At 37.3% G+C, this 18,811-nt stretch overlaps 1 protein-coding gene across 2 annotated transcripts in view; it reads left to right on the top strand.

Annotated features, from left to right (window-relative positions):
- Positions 1-445: 445 nt before the first annotated feature.
- The window catches only part of Wdr17 (WD repeat domain 17), an 82,040-nt gene continuing 63,674 nt past the window's right edge, over positions 446-18,811 (top strand). Inside the window, exons 1-2 of one of the 2 annotated variants that reach the window (XM_041673727.1) lie at positions 470-537; positions 17,113-17,224. In XM_041673727.1, coding sequence (XP_041529661.1) covers positions 17,159-17,224 — 66 coding nt within the window. In that variant the 5' untranslated portion in view covers positions 470-537; positions 17,113-17,158. Of the gene's footprint in view, positions 538-17,112; positions 17,225-18,811 lie in introns of both variants that reach the window. The other variant, XM_041673728.1, reaches the window with a different exon arrangement.

Raw genomic sequence — 18,811 nt, 5'->3', positions numbered from 1 at the left:
GACTAATGTAGAAGCCAGGTGCCTTGTTTCTTGTTCATTCGACCCATTTTTATATGCAATATAAATTTTGTAGAATATTAGTTGGTGACAACGCTGGTGGGTTCCAGTCTGTCTGCCCTACCTTTTAAAACCTCATTGCACAGGCTTTGCTTGAAGCTTTGCCCCAGTGCTTAGGAATTGCATCTTCTGAACAGCAGCCCCGTTGCTAGGTAACCAACTCGCTCTCAGCCTGGTTTCCAGAGGTCAGCAGAGATTTCCGCCTCGCTGCCCCAGGAGCTCCAATCAGACACGAGCGTGCCTGTCACGTGCTATTCGGGGGCGGGAGCCAGAGTGCTGTCGGCCCCACCCTGCACTGTGGAGGGTGGGCGGACTCCGCCACAGGCTCCGGGATGCTCAGGGCCGCCCCGCCCCTGAGAGCTGAGTGGGTGGCGAGGAGGGCGTGGCGGGTGCGCGGGCAGGGGCGTTCCCTCTGGCCGTTCCCGCTTCAGCACCTGCCGTTGTCCAGTTGCCCACACCTGCAGCTGCTGCCTCCTCCAGGTAAGGGTCCCGGTGGGGTGACAAAGTATGCGACTCCGGTCAGCGCCCGGTGGAAGAGGGTGATGTTTGAAGGAGTTGGCTTCTGCTCAGAAACCAGCACTCTGAGGTCGCAGACTAGGGCTCTGTGCAAACTGTGGTGCCTACCCGGCTAATCCCCAGAGTTTTAGAACCATACACCCGAGTATTAGAAGGCACAGTAAGAACTCAACAGACATGTAGGTGAACTTTTCCTGCATGGAAGCTGTGGTTGTTTCTAGATTTTATTTCTAAGTTTAAGCATACCGATGTCTCGAGCCTAGAATGTTACTCCGTCAAGGTGCCAGACACACTTGTATAGATTACCTTCTCTCTTTGAAATGTTTGTACCAAGAAAACTTTGGAGAAGAACTCTGCTATAATAAATGGGCAATACTAAACCCGAGGAAAGATTATTGCATATTGAGGGAATCATGAAAATACTTTCTTCTCTTGTTCCCCATATATACATTTTTTTTGCATCCAGATATTCATAGTAGCAAAAATGATGCTGTTTAAAATCAATTAGAATGAAATACACTGAAAAGTTGGCACATATATCAAACACAAGTCACATTTATTTCACATAAATGTTTTTAAGAAAGATTTGAAGGTATGTTATATTTCTAGTTTATTCAAAATAACTCACCTCCAAAAAAACTAAGAACACAAACACATTTATTGCTTAAGAGACATGAAATACTCAATTTAAAAATCAATAATGTTAAATTGTAATTGCCAGGTTTAGCATTATAATATCATTTCTGGGTTTCAATAATCAAAAGCTAGCTACATGCAAGAAAATTTATGAGGATTTAAAAGCTTGAACTCAATATAGATAGAAATATTATACATATTAGTTGACTCATGAATTATATTATCATTTCACATGGGGAGAACCTAACACTGTCATACTAGAGATTGTAACATGTATGGAAAGAGTATTCCTCTGTTCTCCGAGGGGCTGCTGCAGCTGCCTGAATATGCCAGACCCTGATTACAGTTCTATATTGGAAGGCAGGAATCTGGGATCGTCTGTTTAACTTAAGTGACTCTGAAAAGTTGTCAATTTCAGAAAATGTGAAAATCTTGATTTAATGGATTATTTATGGATTAATGTAGCACGTGGTAGTTTTTTGTTGTTTTGATTGACCTATATATTTTTCTCTGCTCCCTCTTTTCCCTCCTCCTCCCCTTCTACTTTCTGCCATGATCCCCACGCTCCCAATTTACTCAGGAGATCTTGTCTTTTTCTACTTCCCATGATGTAGATTATATCCAAAGCATGGTAGTTTGGGGACATTAAATTAAGAGTGCTTGGGAAGGTTTCTAAATTGAAATCAACTAATGATCTATTTCAAAAGAAACCCATAAAAGGAAAACCATGTTTCTGAGTGTGCTCTATAAACACACATACATAAGCACACACAAACACACACATATCAAGACTAGTTGTATTTTAATTTGTATTGATCCAACATTCTCTTATGTTGATTTTAAAAGAAAATTTTTAAAGAATCATACACATCTGGGGGAAATATTACATATAATTTACTTTAAAAATTCTCATTCTTTTTAATTTTATAATTTAAAATTGATATATTGGAATTCTAAAGTCACATTTTGGTCACAATATATAATAATATTATGCATAGAAAGCTATAAATGAATTAGCTTAAAATTCATTTTTTCAGGTTGATCTTCTCTAAGATGACTAGAGATAGACTATTTTGTTATTGTTTTCTGTGACTTTGAAGCCTGTAGTCCAAGCAGAGATGAGGCAAGAGTCTTCTTTGAGCCTCTCTGAGAAGAATATAACATGTCTTGTGTTTGTTTGCCTGTATGTTTTGTTTCTTTTAACTTGCTGAGCCATATGAGGTCAACGTGAATGGTTACTGTGTCATTGCTAATAAGATGTATAAATTCTCTAACTTAACTTAATTTCCTGAAGCATTGTAATGAAGACTAAAATGAAAGCTCCATTAATTTGGATGATTAGCATTTTCTTCCCATATTCCTGATTTAGTTAAAATCTGATCTATACAGAAAGAATATCAGTAGTTATTATTATTTGGATAACCAGTTTAGTTGGTCATTCATGCTGATGCTGTGTCTATGCATGGAAGAAAGAAATGTTAGTTATTTGACTTTCAATATCTTCATAGATGAATGGCCTATGCAGAATTTTTTGTTTGTTTGTTTTTGTAGCTTTGGAGCCTGTTCTAGAACTTGCTCAGTAGACCAGGCTGGCCTCAGATTCACAGAGATCCACCTGTCTCTGCCTCCTGAGTGCCTGGATTAAAGGCATGTGCTATCACCGCCTGACTAGAATATTTTATTTTAAAATAAGCCTTATTAGGAGATAAAAAAGAGTTTCTTATGAATGTATTAATCATGCTCGTTCATTTGTCTTAGAAGCATATTAAACTGCAAGTAACACTTCCAGTACCCACTACTATATGTTGTTGCCCTTTGGTTATATCATAGCCATTATTCTGCCACTGTTAATGAGACTGTGCAGATCTGAGAGCAAGCAATTACATACCAATGCCTAAGGAGAATTTTCGAAATTCCCCTAGAGATTCTGCTATAGAAACAAAACCTAGAGGGAAACTGATTTCCCATCTGGCATTATTTAAGCGTTCCAAGAAGGACCCAGCACTCCTTGTGGGCTGTGAAGCTGTAAAGCATCATTTAGTGTCTGTTAAGTCTATTAAAGTGATTGTAGTGCTGCGTGTCTGATACCAAGCAAGGGCTCCATAACACTGAACCCTCTAGCCGCAGGGACAGCTTCTTAGCACAGCATGCCAGCAGTCACTGCTTGGCTGCTAAAGAAAAGACAGGGTGAAGCCCATAGGGATGGCACCAACTATCCACTCCATGGACCCTGCTGCTGATGGGGAGGGGCAGCCCATGCCTCACAGATCCTAACTGCATTTGATACTCTAGTTCCTGAACAACCCCTGGCTGCTCCGACTTCCAAGTGTTTGGGGACAGAGGCAGATATCTTTAGTTCTGGCAGCAGCCACTGATAATCTACAGCTCAGCTGAAAGTTCTAGAGCAGCCAGCGCTGGAGTAATAGAACCTGCAGGTGTTGATCACTAGAAAGTTTCAGAGAGCTCTCATCTTCAGTGTCAAAGGTCACAGATCAGGAGCTGAGAACTGTTAACCCTTGTGATGGAAGTGACTTCCATGTGCCAGGCCTGCCCACTGCCTACTGTCACCACCCCGGATGCCAAGACTGAGAGACACAAAACCTCCTAGAGTCCAGGATTTGAAAAGCTCTTATTTACCCAAGGCTTCAATCCAGGTAGAGGAAAGTACTCTCAAGCAGCTGGTTGAAGACATGTGCTGGCTGAAGCTGGTTGGAAACATAAATGGAGAAAGAAAATCCCATGGTCATTTTTAGAAACATCAAAGGGAAATTCAGTCATTTAAAAATTTGCTGGATTTTGCCAAAAAGAAGGGCGAAGGGACATTCTGAATTCAGAGTCACAGCTGGTCCTTTCCACGCAGTCCTACCAGCAACTCTGTGAAATAGTGCTTCTGTTTGCAATGATAGATGTTGCTTTCATAACCTCACAGATACTTAGAGTATGCTGTGTTAGGCTATCTCCAAATTCCTGGAGTTCTGCATTACAATTTATAAAACCCAGCAACACAGAGACTGGCAGTCATATAAATCTTCAACTATAGGAGATAGTTCATCGGTATCATTTGCTTTGTCAGGGTTATCAGATAAATTTCATGTGTAGATAATCCTGGCAGAAGAGACGTCCATGTGTTAGAATATCTAGTGCTTGCTTGATAGATTCAGATGCTGGAAGATGGGGAGTTCAAAGCAGAGTTCCTTAAGTAGCTTTCCTTGAACACAGGTTTACTGTTTACCTATTTCAAATTCTTGGCACCTTAAATTATTAACATTGTTAATTTTCCAGGAAATTTCATATCTAATAAGCTACATGTCAGAAAAGTAACTTTGCAATTGGAAAGCAGGAAGTAATTCTTATTATACAGAACACTCATGTTAGATGTGATACAAAGTAGCTTTCATTTTCTTATAAAATATCTGCACGAAGAGTCTTGAAAATTGAGTAGTTGCTTAGTAATAGCTTGCATTTAATTCCTTGTTTTTCAATATATATTTGAGTAAATCCCAATAAAAATGTAATTACATAGTGTTTTGTTTGTTTTGTTTAGAGATAGACTCTCACATCATCAGTAAAAATGGCCTGCAACTCACTCTGGAGCCCAGGCTGGCCTGCAACTCATAGCAATCCTCCTGCTTGAGCCTCTAGAGTGTTGGGTTTACAGACACAAGCCACCTCACCCTTCTAGCTTGTATTTTTCTTAGATGGAACTATGATAACGGATTTGAAGGAATCATTTCAGAATTTAATGCAAGGACTCCTAGAACATGGTTATTCCATGGGTGAGGACCAAATACATTCAGACTGACTCTCAAATTTAGCAATGAAAACCTGGTCTTGAGCCCCTCAGGCTCTGGGTTTCTGGCGTTCTTTATTAACTCTCAAGAGTTGCAATGTGTACTTCCAATATTAGTTTCACATTGTAATCCTTCGAGGGCTGACCCAATTTGAATAGTTAAGATTTAAATCACTTATATATTCCTAAAATAATGGTTGTATCTAACAAACTGTATACATATGTGATCTCATCACATAAAACTGTTTACTTAAAATACTAGTTAAAAGCTCCCTTTCCACAATTATTGTAACTTGTTGATTTGCTTATAAATTAATGCAATCAAAGTTTCGCATATAAGTCTTTTGTGACTAAAATATAGTCCCTCAACCCAATGCACCTTTTGGTGCATAAATTTACATGGTTAACACACTTACATTAGTCATTAAGAATATTAGAATTAAGATGCTTTGTGAAGTTACATCTAAAGCATAGATTATGGCTACCGTCAGTTAAAAATTTAAAGTCTAGGCTTCTCATCTGCTTTGGTACTAAATGGCATCTATCACCCATTTACTAAGACCAGCAGCATTAGCTTTCCTGAGTGCTTGATAAAAAATAAATCAGCAGGTCACATATCTGCTAAGTCAGAATTTCTAACAAGCTCCCCAGATATTTTTTTTAAAGCTAGCCTCAAGTACTGTTAAGGTAGACACAGGAGGATCTCTATGGCTCACTGACCATGCACTTTAATTTAATTTGGGAGCTCTGGGCCAATGAGAGACTTTATCTCAAAAGAGATGAGCAGCAGTCCTGAGGATGACCACCAAGATTGTCTTCTGGTACCCACATATATACGCATAGCTGCACATACATACATGCAACTCCACACACACAAACACACATTTATACACTTACATAAGAATAATTGTATTTAGGTGCACGGTGAAAATATCTCATCCACATTTCTGCCTGTTTGAATCACTGTCTTCCTTTTCTGGGTTATACCTATTATTAGACCTTACACACAAACTCCTGGCTGTGTTGACAAACTGAAACTTACACAGGTATGAGCTTGTGAGTTCAAGCTAAAAACATTTAAGAATCTTAACCTTTTCTACTCACCCCCTAATCCAGGATCGCAAAGTAGACTAATACTGTACTTATTGTGAGCTATTTTTATCCTCTAAGCTTTTACGAACGTCATGAATTGACATACACAGAGAATCTTTACATAAAATGTTGTGTTGAGCATAAACTCAAGAGTGACAGGAGTTTAGAAAATTAATTCTTGTTCTCACAACATACTAGATGTACTTTTCCTGATAAATTGTCTCTATTATTGGCCTTGTTCTCTTGCTTTGCTAATCAGATAAATCATGTGAGGATACGTTGCCGTGCCCTAACAATTCTGATTCAGTAGAATTAAACATGTGATCCGGATACCTGCATTTGTAGAACATTTCTAAGTTAATTGAGGTGTCAAACACATGAGGAACACATATGGTGATAAGCTGATTTAGAGAATTATAAAATATTGTTTAATAAACTGTCTCCATGAGGATAGTAGTTATTTTGAATTATAAATACCAAGAATAAGAAGATTTGATATTAGTGAGCCAAAACAATAATTAAAATTACTCCTTCTAATTTTTTGTAATTTTCAAATATTTCACCAAGCAGTAAAAAAATTATATAATTAGAGTGTAGCTTTTTTTCTCTATTTGCATTCATATTTTAAACACTGCTATGGCTATTTTTCTCCACCACAAATAATTTTATTATATATATATGATATATATTTTGAGCTTATATATACATTTATATATGTGTATTGATTGCTTTGATTAATCATACCATTATTTGAACACATATATGTATAAAACACTTGTGTATTTCGTTCATTTTATACTTCCATCCTATAAAATTAAGAAGTATAAAAAAACAATACTCTAATTAGTTTTGTTGATCAAAATTTCTTCCCTAAGTAGTATATATTTATTGATTAATGAATATTTTTAATAAATAAATGATTTGGAAAGTGATCAATGAAATTATAAGTAGTTGGACTATTCTCCAAAATTTTATCACTCAGAAATTGCTAATTATTTTAATTTTAGTGTATGTGTACATACCTATATATAAATGTAATTGTTTTCATAATATACTTCTTAAACTACTTACAGTCTTTTTTCCAAATCATTTATTTCTAATACTTCTTTGTATATTAATATACTTTATTGGAATGTTTACATTAATTTAATGGAGTAACATAAAATCTCAAAATTTTAAATAATTTGTCATTTCATAATTGATTTTAAATTACACAAGTAACTTTCAAAATTTGTTAGTAGTTTGTATCAGTTTCTACCCCAAAATAAAAATGCTCATCTAGTGATTATGTATGTTAAATGGTAAGTTATTATAAATTATTATTTTTTTCTCTTCTTTCCCTTAATCTCATTATCTGAGAAAACAAAGTCTAATATGTAAACTTTCACAACTCACTTTGTGGCCATCTATCTTCTTTCAAAATTTGCTGTTTCTGTTGTTATCTTTATGATCTTGTTCAAGTTTTTTGCTTCATACATCTTAAAAATTAGAAGACAATCAATATTACAGATTTTTGTTTTTCTTAATGTTCAGAAGTCTAGAAATTTGGTCAAATACTTTTAGCAAGATAAAATGTGCAATCGGTTTTCCAAATTGTTGTATTTATAAAATTTCTTTCAGTATTTTCCTTCATAGATGAATGTTATTTACTCTATAAAATAGTGAGACCACAATAGTTCTTCGGCTAAATATACAATTGTGGCTCTGGTTTTAGATAAGCTTTCTTTTCTTTTCCACTTTTCCACTTGTTTTGTTTCAACATGAATGATTGGATTCATACATGATAGACAAGCATGCTACCTTTGTAATGCACGCCAGCTCTTTTTGACTTTTGCTTTGTCATAGAGTCTCACTTAATCACCTAGGCTGGCTTTGAACTTTTCTATAACCTAAGGCTAACCTCAAAACTGAGATTCTTATGCCTAACATCAAGTAGCTCAGATGACAAGCCTGCACCATAGGGCCAGCTCTATGAATTTTTAAATCAGTATAATAGAGATAAATGCCAACATGAATTTTCTCCAATTGTATGCAACATTTAAAAATATCTTTATAAGCTCAGAAGACTGTGAAAGAATGAACTGAATACTACTGGATATGTTAACTTGTGGGGGGGGGGGTGCAGCTGGAAAACAACATATTTATGTTTATCTGTTTGTTTATTTCCATGGGTATATATCCACTATGAATGGTGTTTGGTTACATAAGGACATTTAATACAAATATACATCATATATATTAACACATACACACACATAATGCATTTTGAGTGTTCTTTTCTCAAGTCATATATTTTCTGCCTCTTCCTTCTTTCCATTACTCATCTTTGTTCCCATAGTAGAACATTTCACTATTACTTTCATGATGTGTGCATGCATGCATATGGTCAAGTGCATTCAAGTGTGTGTGTGTGTGTGTGTGTGTGTGTGTGTGTGTATACACACGTCATGAAGCACATGTGGAGGTCTGGCTTGAGACAAAACCTCCGTTTGTTGGTGAGAGCTGCATACAGAAGGTTAGTTGACTTAGGAGTTCCTGGTTTCATTACTCTCTGCCCCCCCACTTCCGAGTAGAAGCTCTGAGATTACAGAACATGCTGTTGCACCCAGTTTCCCGTGGGCTCTGGGGATTTGAATTCAAGTCTTCACCCTTGTGTGGTGAGTATTTTACCCACTGAATTCCCCCAGGCCCTTTCGTTCTTCTGCCTATTTTTTTTCCCTAAATTGAGGCCATATAATGAATTAGTGGTAATTAAATTTATGGATTCTTTTTGGGATTAAGACTGTTGAATTTCTATCAGCATTATCAGTTATTAATATATTCATATTACCTTTCAAAAAGCAGCTATGATATCCATCATTTAGCTTATCTTTAGTGAGAATTCCTCTTAGATTATAATGTAGCCCTGAGATATTATTTTGACTGAGGTGATACTATTTGTGAATGTGTGTTTTTACTCATAATATTGTAAGTAAAAATGACAGCTCATATGTAATATGAAAGCAGGCTGCATTCCCAGCACCCGGCTAGCTTAACCCCTGATATAACCACATGGAACTTGTATTAATTTAAACATTGCCTGGTCCATTATTTTCAGCCTCTTATTGGCTAACTCTCACATCTTGATTTAACCGATTTCTAATAATCTGTGTTCACTATGAGGTCCTGGCTTACCGGGAAAGATTCAGCATGTCTGACTTGGTGGCTGGCTCCATGGCAGCAATCTCTGCCTGCCTTCTTCCTCACAGAATTCTGTTCTGCCTACTCCACCCACTTAAGGGCTGCCCTATCAAAAGGCCAAAGCAGCTTCTTTATTCAACCAATGAAAACAACACGAATAGAGAAGAACCTCCTACACCACTCATATAAATTAATCTATAATGATAGAATTTGGCTAGATTTAAACTCACTATAGACCCCAGAAGTAGATGTTCTCTTGCCCAAGACTCCCTAGTTGTGGAATTCTAGACATAAGCAACTATGTTTAACAACTATCTTCCTCTTAATCCCTGAATATAAGGCAAATGTTTAATTTATAACCTTACTTGGTCTCTTGGAAATATGTACCCTCTCAAATATTCATATTTGAGTCATTATTTTTTCAATGTTTTAATTTCTTTAATCACTTCTTTCATTCAACTTTCCATCCATTATTTCATTTCCTCTACTTATTCTTTAGCCAGTATAATAGTTCAAAATTATATGTAAAATGTTTATCTCTCACTGTTCTCCATGTTTTTGGATTTAAGCCTCCATTTTGCCATCTGATATCCCTTCTACTCTCTGCATTCAATATATCTGATGTAGGTGGGAGCTTGGGTGACCCCAAAGGTCTGTATGGGGAAGACTCTGTCACCAATGTGACACTGTTGATAGGAGGTAGAATCCTTACAAGCAGGGACACAATAACATCTTTAGGTTGTTAGGGTCTTGATTTGAGGGAACAGTGAGACTCCAGCCTTCTCTTCCTGTTGATCTTGTCTCATGGTCATAGGGTATAGTGTTTTGTTTGGCACGTGCTTCTACCTGGCTGCTTTGCTTTTCCATAGCGGGAAAGCAACAGGGCCAACCAATCACAGACAACACCAAAACTGTGAGTGAAATAAACCCAGTTTATGAGTTGATTCACTCAGGAACCACTACAGTGTCAGAAAGCTGACACTCTATCTTAATCAAGCGTTACCCTTGTATGATCTCCCTATTAGATGGCAGAGATCTAGAACCTTCCTTGAGTCTTCCTTATCCCTCACTTTCCCTTAGCTGTTAGTTTAAAACCTTGTCATTGTCTCTGTAGCTCGTGTCTTGTTATTCTGATCCCCGTCTGTATAGAATTAGGATGATATTCATCAACCTCCAACTCTGATTGTTAGTGTGTTTAAAATGGTTCAAAGACCCCCCAGCACATATGCAGCACCATTCATATTCTGTGTCATGAACTCTACAATTTGACATCTTCTCAGCCCCACCTATTTGTCCCTTTCCACGCTGGACCATCTCTCGCATTTTTGCCATCTTACCTTAGATGTGGATAAAGAATGCCTACCTGATAGTTTAAACTTTTCCTTTTTGTATAGCCTTCTTGACTACCTAAAGCAGAGTACCTTAAGGTACTCCGTGCCTTCTGTTCTGAACTTCTGTCCAGTCTCTGAAGTAGCTGGAGTTACATACTGTAGATACAGGTGTTTGTGTCATTGGAAATAAAGTCAGATGCACATGATAGAAATACCGTCAATAAAAATACCATCTTACATAGCTAGGCAGATGAAAATAGTGTGTTTCAATAGTGATAGAATTACTGCAAGCCTGCAGTTTTCTTGAGTTTTATGAAATAATGAGGTCAAAAATGTGTTTTAGACAAGACAATACACCCTTAATAAAAAGTAAAACAGCTTGTTATATTTTTCTGCTGAAACAAACTGACTTTCATAGAAGTAAAATGCTTTTCTCTGAATGTTGATTGCTTGTGGTCACATTTCTTATAAGTATAGTGTATTTAGCAGGAACTCAAGATAAATTTCCTTAGAAAATGAAATCATTTTAAATAGCTCTTGGAACTCCATTGTATAGTATTATAACTAAAAATATATAGTGTATGACATATTATAATGTATGCTGGACATCTTAGAGTTGCATTAACGTTAGTGAGTTGTTACAGAAATGCAAGTCTTGCTTTTGGTTGTTTGTTTTTCAGTAGTTTTATGTTGGAATGAACTGGAGATTCTAATTTAAAAAAAATTTTGCTGAAAATTTCAGGAGATAATAATTCAGTTATAAATTACAATTAAACTGTTAAGAAATAAATAACTATATGCTCAGTAAATATTTTTAAATGAAGACAGCGTTACAGTTCTTTGTACAGATGATGCCATAGCATCCGGACAACTCAGTAGTAACATGGCAATTGAATTAGTGTGTTATGCCAATGGGAGAGTGTGTTACAGTGTTCGTCCCAGACTGAGCTCTTAGGGAGATTCCTGGGGCTCTTCCCCTGTCCCCACCCTCTCATCTGTGACAGCCGGACTGTGGGAGGCCTGATATTTAGGAGCCATTTCTTGTGCTTCACCCAACAGTGACAAATAAATGTTTTATTTTGGTAGAGGACAAGGCCCAAGATGTTTTACTGAAGAAAAAACAACCAGTAGATGGCGTTTAGGAAAGCAATGTTTATCTCTCTTTTCTCTAACAAACTGAAAGACTGTTTCTTTTTTTTTTTTTGGTTTTTCGAGACAGGGTTTCTCTATGGTTTTGGAGCCTGTCCTGGGACTAGCTGTCTTGTAGACCAGGCTGGTCTCGAACTCACAGAGATCCACCTGCCTCTGCCTCCCAAGTGCTGGGATTAAAGGTGTGCGCCACCACCGCCCGGCTGAAAGACTGTTTCTTAATCAAAGGAAGATTTGGGAAAGTATACAGTGTTACAGAGCTACTGTATCAAAAGAAAGTTGGACTCCGCATTTCAGCACCACTGAAAGATTCTCCCAGATTTTCCCCCTTGCCTTTTTCCAAGGCTCTTAGTTGAAGCTTGCGAAAAGAAATGCAAACTCAGTCTGCGCCTGGTACTTCCTAACTAATACTAATCCCTAACTAATACTGTGCCTCACACTTTCCATTTAGGAACTAGTTGTGCTTTTATCAGAGTATGTAAGAATAACAGAATGCGGACGCGAGGTTAGTGGTGTTAAAATGGCAGGCTGAAAACAGCAACATTTCAGAGTCATACTCAATGTCTGGGTCTCAGAGAGCCAGTCAAATGGGACTGACAAATGTCAACGTAAGTCAGAGCAGAAATGATGGTGGCAAAACTTGAGAGAATAAGCAGAAGCTTACTTTTCTTGATCGTCTTTCTTAGACCAGTGGAATACCTATAGGACAATGGTTCTCAATGTATGGGTCACGACCCCTTCAGTGGGTAGAAGGACTCTTTCACAGGGGTCGCATGTCAGATATCCTGCATATCAGATATGTACATCATGATTCATAACAGAAGCAAAATTATAGTTATGAAGTAGTAACAAAGATAATTTTATAGTTGGGGTCTCCACAAAATGAGGAACTCTATTAAAAGGTGGCAGCAGGAAGGTTGAGAACCTTGCTACAGAATGTTCTTTTCACACTGATTTGAGAAACACAAAGATATAAATGGAAAAGCTTGATAGTCATGGCCTGCAGTGGAAACAAGTAAGTGACTTTTGCCCATCTATCACTGGGCAAAGCAAGTTGCATCACAACCTCAAAGGCAATAGGCAGAGATGTGGCGTCTTCTCATGATGAAGTTATGAAAAGATGAAGATGAAGAGAGAAATATATGAAAATCAGAACTAAAAATAAGACTGCCGATTCCTTGTAGGTTTGGATGCTTTATGCTCATAGTATTTAGTCTTCTAATCAATTTACTTTATTATTTTTATTTTAAGCGCTAACAGCATTTGATTTTTATCATTTCTTTTCATTGCTAAGTACAAACTGTAATAATCTGCTTATGTGAATTGATGACATTTGTGGGTAATAAACTATTAGTGATTTATACAGATGAACATAGTTTCTGAGATACAAATATGTGGAAAAATTCACACTGTGACATTTTCCGTCCTGTTGATTACTGCTGATTGGCCATGACATGTATTTTTATGAAGGTTAACTAAGGGATTCAGTTGTGCCCTTCAGAAAGGTGTAGGAGATAAACCCCATTTACCATTATGACATTAAAGGAAGTAAAATCAAAATACATGGAATAAGACCAAGAAAAAAATTGTGCAATACAATCTGGTATGGCGTGACAGGACATATTTTGCCTTTAATATTGGAAGTAAGGTTAAATTATAGGGCTGTAGTTAAAGGTTGTTGTTGCTTCTGCACAGGACCCATGTTCAGTTCTGAGCAATCATAGTGAAACTGGAAAACACACCTAACTCCAGCTCTGAGGTATCTGATGACCTCTTCTAGCCCCGGAGGGTTCCCTCATTCATGTTTTCATACTCACATACACACACGCGCGTACACACAGGCACACACATACATGATTAAAATTAAAAACCCGTTAAGTATATGTACTAGTAACTTTTCTCTTGCTGTGATAAAAGGACTTTAACTAAGGCAACTTACAGAAGAAAGAGTTGATTTGTATTCACAGATCTAGAGGTCTGGAGTCCTATGGTGGGAACAGCAGGTGCAGGCATGGCAACAATAGCCAGGTTCAGAGGGCCGGAGTCCATGTGGTGGGGACAGTCTGTCAGTGGGTGCAGGCATAGCAGCAGTAACAGAAAGCCAAGAGCTCACATCTTCCATGGCAATCAACAGGCAGAGAGTTAACTAGAAATGGCATCAGTCTTTAAACTCCCACCTCCAGTGACATAAATGCTCCAACAAAACCACACTTCCTAAGCCTCCCCCAAACAACACCTCCAAAAGAGGGATCAAGTACATGAGATAAGCCTTCCCTGGACCTTTTCATTCAAAGAGCTAAGGTAGTGCTTTGGAAAATGTATCAACAAATAAAGCATAGCTATTATATGCGTGCCTCATAAACAATGTATTAATAGTAACTACACTGGGCTTATAAGAACATAATGCACAGCTGGTGTTTGACATGATAACAAAACATATTTACCACCTCTGGTTTGTGTTTTAACCTCTAAAGCTTTGTAGTATGCTATTTGGTTAGCCGCTTCACTACAAGAAAATGATTGCAATCTCGTCTCATTCTCAGCGCATTCTTTACTATCCTTTCCAAGAATCAGAAAGATGTGCTGCTTATTCATGGGTACCACCACTAGATGGCAGAGTTCCCTGACACTGTGTGTACAAGTTCCCCTAGCAAACATTTCATAACTTCTATACAGTGAAGAATAAGCAGCTTGTTTGTTTTGTTTTTGGCTTGGGAGAACTCACACTTTATACCTACAAAAATTACTTTCCATGGAGTTCTTAATATCAGGTATTAATATACAAAGGTGAAGAATTTTGATAATATGAGAAGAAAAATGTATCTACTCAGGGTCTTGGAAACTGAAAGAGCTCATTATTCACAGAAAAGGTTGAAAAGAAAATACTGCCCATATAAAAGCATCAAAAGGTAAAGGTCAATACACTTTTAATGTGCTGGTTAGGTTTTGTCAGTTTAACACAGCTACAGTCACCTGGGAAGTAGGAACCTCATTGAGGAACTACCTCTGCCATACTGGCCTGTGGGAATGTCTGTGGAGCACTTTATTAATTTCTAATACATGTAGGAGGGCCCATATTTCTGAAGACAATGACATGCCTAGGTGGAAGGGCCTAGGCTATGTAAATAAATTAACGGAGAAAATCTGGGTCTCGATTTCATGTCCTGCTCCTGGTCTGTCTGGAGTTTCCTGCCTTGGCTTTCCTCGGTGATAGATGGTGATCTTATGCAGAATGAACCTTTCCCTTCCCACCCTGCTTTTGGTCACGGTGATTATCACAGCACCGTAGAACCAAACTAATACACATGAGTACTGCAATGAAATCAAGGCCCTAGTTATCAGCCTACTGTAGGAGTCTGGATCAGGCATCATGGCAGTGGCGGGGGGGGGGGGGGGGGTTGCTAAAAGCAATGACATTAGAGTGGTGAAAAGGGCTTTGCAAAGGTTTATAAAGCTTATTGAACAAATATACTGGGAAGGAAAGATACATTAATGAAATGACTAAATGCAGTTTGATGGGGTTTGCCTCTGGTCACTTCCTAGAGTATGATGGTAGTGGTCCAAATGACCAATAATAACAGGAGAAAAATTATTGTTTGTTTGTTGGTGATAGAAAAAGAAGCTTCCCTTGAGAGACATAGGCTAGGTTTGAACATGTTTATACTGAAATAACTAGGTAGAAATCTGAAGTTTCTAGGTTAAGTAGGGAGTTTGAAATGAAGTTGATGAGATTTGCAAGCTTAGAGTAGGCTGCATACCTGGGGAGAGGAATTGGCTCTAGGAAGCAGTCACTGAAATGGGTGGTGCTAGCTAAAATTCAATAACAGATGAAAGTCATATGGCAGGACTTAGATCAAATATTGCAAGCCGCCCAGGCAGTGGTGATGCATGCCTTTAATCCCAGCACCTGGGAGGCAGTAGCAGGTGGATCTCTGTGAGTTCGGGGCTGGTCTGATCTACAGCTAGTTCCAGGACAGTGAGGGCTGTACACAGATAAACCCTGTCTCAAGAAACAACAACAAAAAAAAAATGCAAGTCCAAATAGCATAAGAAAGAGAGAGGAGAATAGGAAGGTAAGAAAAGGTCTGAGATTCCAACTTTGAGATCATCAGGAACAAAATTCTCTGTATGAAATAAAGAGTTAGGCAGAAGAGCCAAGGTCCAGAATGAGGGACAATATCAAAATGGAATGACAGAAACAAGCACCTGGAACTTCCTGTAGTAGCCAGAATCTATGCCCATGCTTTTTGGTCTGAATTTGCAAGCAGACATTAGTAAAAATACTTCTAAAGAATAGGGATCACAGTAAGGATGAGACTGTTCTCAACTAACTAGTGATGCGAATTTTCACCCATGTGCAGCTTTCCACAGCAGAACAAAGCTTGCCTTTATCCTTTTATGTGAAGGCGAAGTCACTCAAATAGAAACACAAAACACACTCTTTCTCCATATCTTATAGTTAGGGTTTTATTGTTGTGAAGAGACACCATAACCATGACAGCTCTTAGAAGGAAAAACATTTAATTGGGGCTGACTTACAGTTCAGACATCATTGTGATAGGAAGCATGACAGCATGCAGGCAGACATGATGCTGGAGAAGGAGCTGCATCTGCATCAGAGGGGAGCAGGAAGTCAATGTCACACTAGATCTTGCTGGAGCATTTGAGAACTCAAAACCCACCCCTAGTGATGCTCTTCCTGCATGCCTACTTCGATAAGGCCACTATTAGTGCTACTCCCTATGAGACTATGGAAGCCATTTTTATTCAAACCACCGCACCATATATAATGTAGTATTATTATACCATTATAGCTAGTAATTATTTTTCCCAGAACAAGTAAAACTAAACTAATATTAAACTGTGATTTTTATCATGCTCTAACTTTTTAGCACTTTATTAAGAGATGCACAACCTTTAAAATTTTGATGCAGCTACCTGAGCTACAGTTCATTACATGCTAAATGATTTATCTCTCAAGTATGGTAGGAAAAACAAACATGATGGATGGATTTTGATCCCTTTTTGTTATTTTCCTGGAATTTAAAAAAAAACCTGTTAACTTTTATTAATCATTTGCTTTTTCCTTAAAACAAATCTAAGGTGTTTCTAGAACGTGAGTTAAGGCCAAATATTTGATAGTTATTTCCAGGAACGCCACAACGTAAAGTTGCTTTGGTTTTCAATTTTGTATACAGGATGGAGTTTTCTGATGTAGCTTTCTCTCAATATCTTTGTGTAACTTATGAGAACTGCTTCAGTTGAAATGCTTGTCTAGTATTAGCTTGCTGTACTGAACATGATTTCACGGGGCGCTCCTGGTGAAACTTGTTTGGTTGAAACCCACTGTTGTTACTTCAGGCGCTGACAGTTCTTCCAGCTGACTGGATTAACGCACACACAGTCTATGGCTTGGATGACTTACATTTCTCATTGGTTTGAGCAAGATGATTGGTATGAAGGACTACAAAGAGTAAGATATATTTATGTTGTAATTACAATTTTCTGTGAGGGTTTTTTTTTCTTGCTTGCTTTTCTTCCTAGAGCTCTGTTTCATTCCTTATATTTGTGGACATTTTGTAACACAAGATTCTGAGAATATGGTAGCCATTTAAACAGAAGTAAGAATATAATTTGTGACAATAGCTGTAATTTTACACTGACCTAAGGTTCCCTCCCATTTCAATTGTAGATGATTTTCTTTTTCAGTTTTGACTGGTACTTATGGTCCTCTGCATGCTAAGTGGTTGTTCTACCCTGATCTCTATGCCCAGCTCTCTTTATATTTGTGTTTTGAGACAGAATCTCATTAAACTTCCTAGGCTGGCCTTGAACCTGTGGCATTTCTGCCTCAGTCTTCTGCACAGCTAGGTAGCCTGAGGCATGATCCCTCTGTAGATAAACTCCAGTAATATTTTCAGACTGTCTTACGATTGAGCTATAAAATACTATTTTGAATGTGATTCGTGTGTAAAAATGTCAATTATTACAAACCTTTTCCCATAAATAAAAGCATTTAATTAAATAGAAAACAGTTGTATGCTAATACTGCTTAGTATTATGATACTATTATTAGAAGAAAAATAAACATCCTGAGTACCACTGTATCTGATAAACTTAAGAAAAATTAAAATATTTATAATTGTTTCAAAGGCAGTTAAAATGTTACTTTGACAACTCAGTCCATTATTCTGAAGAAAGTATAATTTGCGTTGTAATGGTAAAAGAAAAATGTCTTCTTTAAAATATGCCATGGCAAAGTTTTTAATTTTACTTTTTCAATGGAGAATTTGTTAATATTTAGAAGACTGTGGATTTTCTTTGCATTAAGTTGTGAACAAAAGAGCCAGTGTTTTTGTGAGCTTTGATCATGGTTCTCCTCCTTGCGGTTCAGTGGCACATGCTACTGAAGATACGCAGTCATTTTTCTCTTTATATTTGCTTCCCTGCACTCTGTTCTAATCACATCAATCACAATATTTAATCATTATTTTACTTCTTTTTAATTATAAGCGATCAGCAGTGCATAGCCTCTTGGGATTTTTTTTTCCATATACTCTTTTTGTTTACTGTGGAACAAGATGATAAACATTCTGGATCTAGTAGCCATCTGTCTCTGCAGAAAAACATGCATAAAGTAAATTTTAAACATTCTTCAGAAAAGATGCCGTGACTCAGTAAAGAGCTCTCCATCCTGAATTCTAAACTTCAATAATGAGATAATGCAATAAAAATGATGGGGAAATTTCAGCCTATGAGTTTTAATAGCAGAAGACCAAACTCTACGAAGTAAACATGGCATTACAATGCCAACACACTTTTAAAGTGTGTGAGTACACCGTAAATACAACAAGAATTTATATTAATGTTTAAAAAAGATTTTCTTTTACATGCAATCCATAAGGTGATAGTATAATTTAGGGCCAAGGAAGAACTGCTTTTAACAAAAATGCCTTTTACTAAAATGTATGTTATTTTAAAGTGCCTTTGCAACATCACATAGAGATCATGAGGGTTTAGAGTCTTTCCCTTTTCAGCCACTATATTATTGTGGGCCTTT

Source organism: Microtus oregoni, unplaced genomic scaffold, assembly GCF_018167655.1.
Source record: "Microtus oregoni isolate MIOR12 unplaced genomic scaffold, Mior012 000024F_ref0000369, whole genome shotgun sequence".
NCBI classification, from domain to species: domain Eukaryota; kingdom Metazoa; phylum Chordata; class Mammalia; order Rodentia; family Cricetidae; genus Microtus; species Microtus oregoni.
Note: the sequence above shows the minus strand (reverse complement) of the source record. Positions and strands in the feature narration are given on the sequence as shown.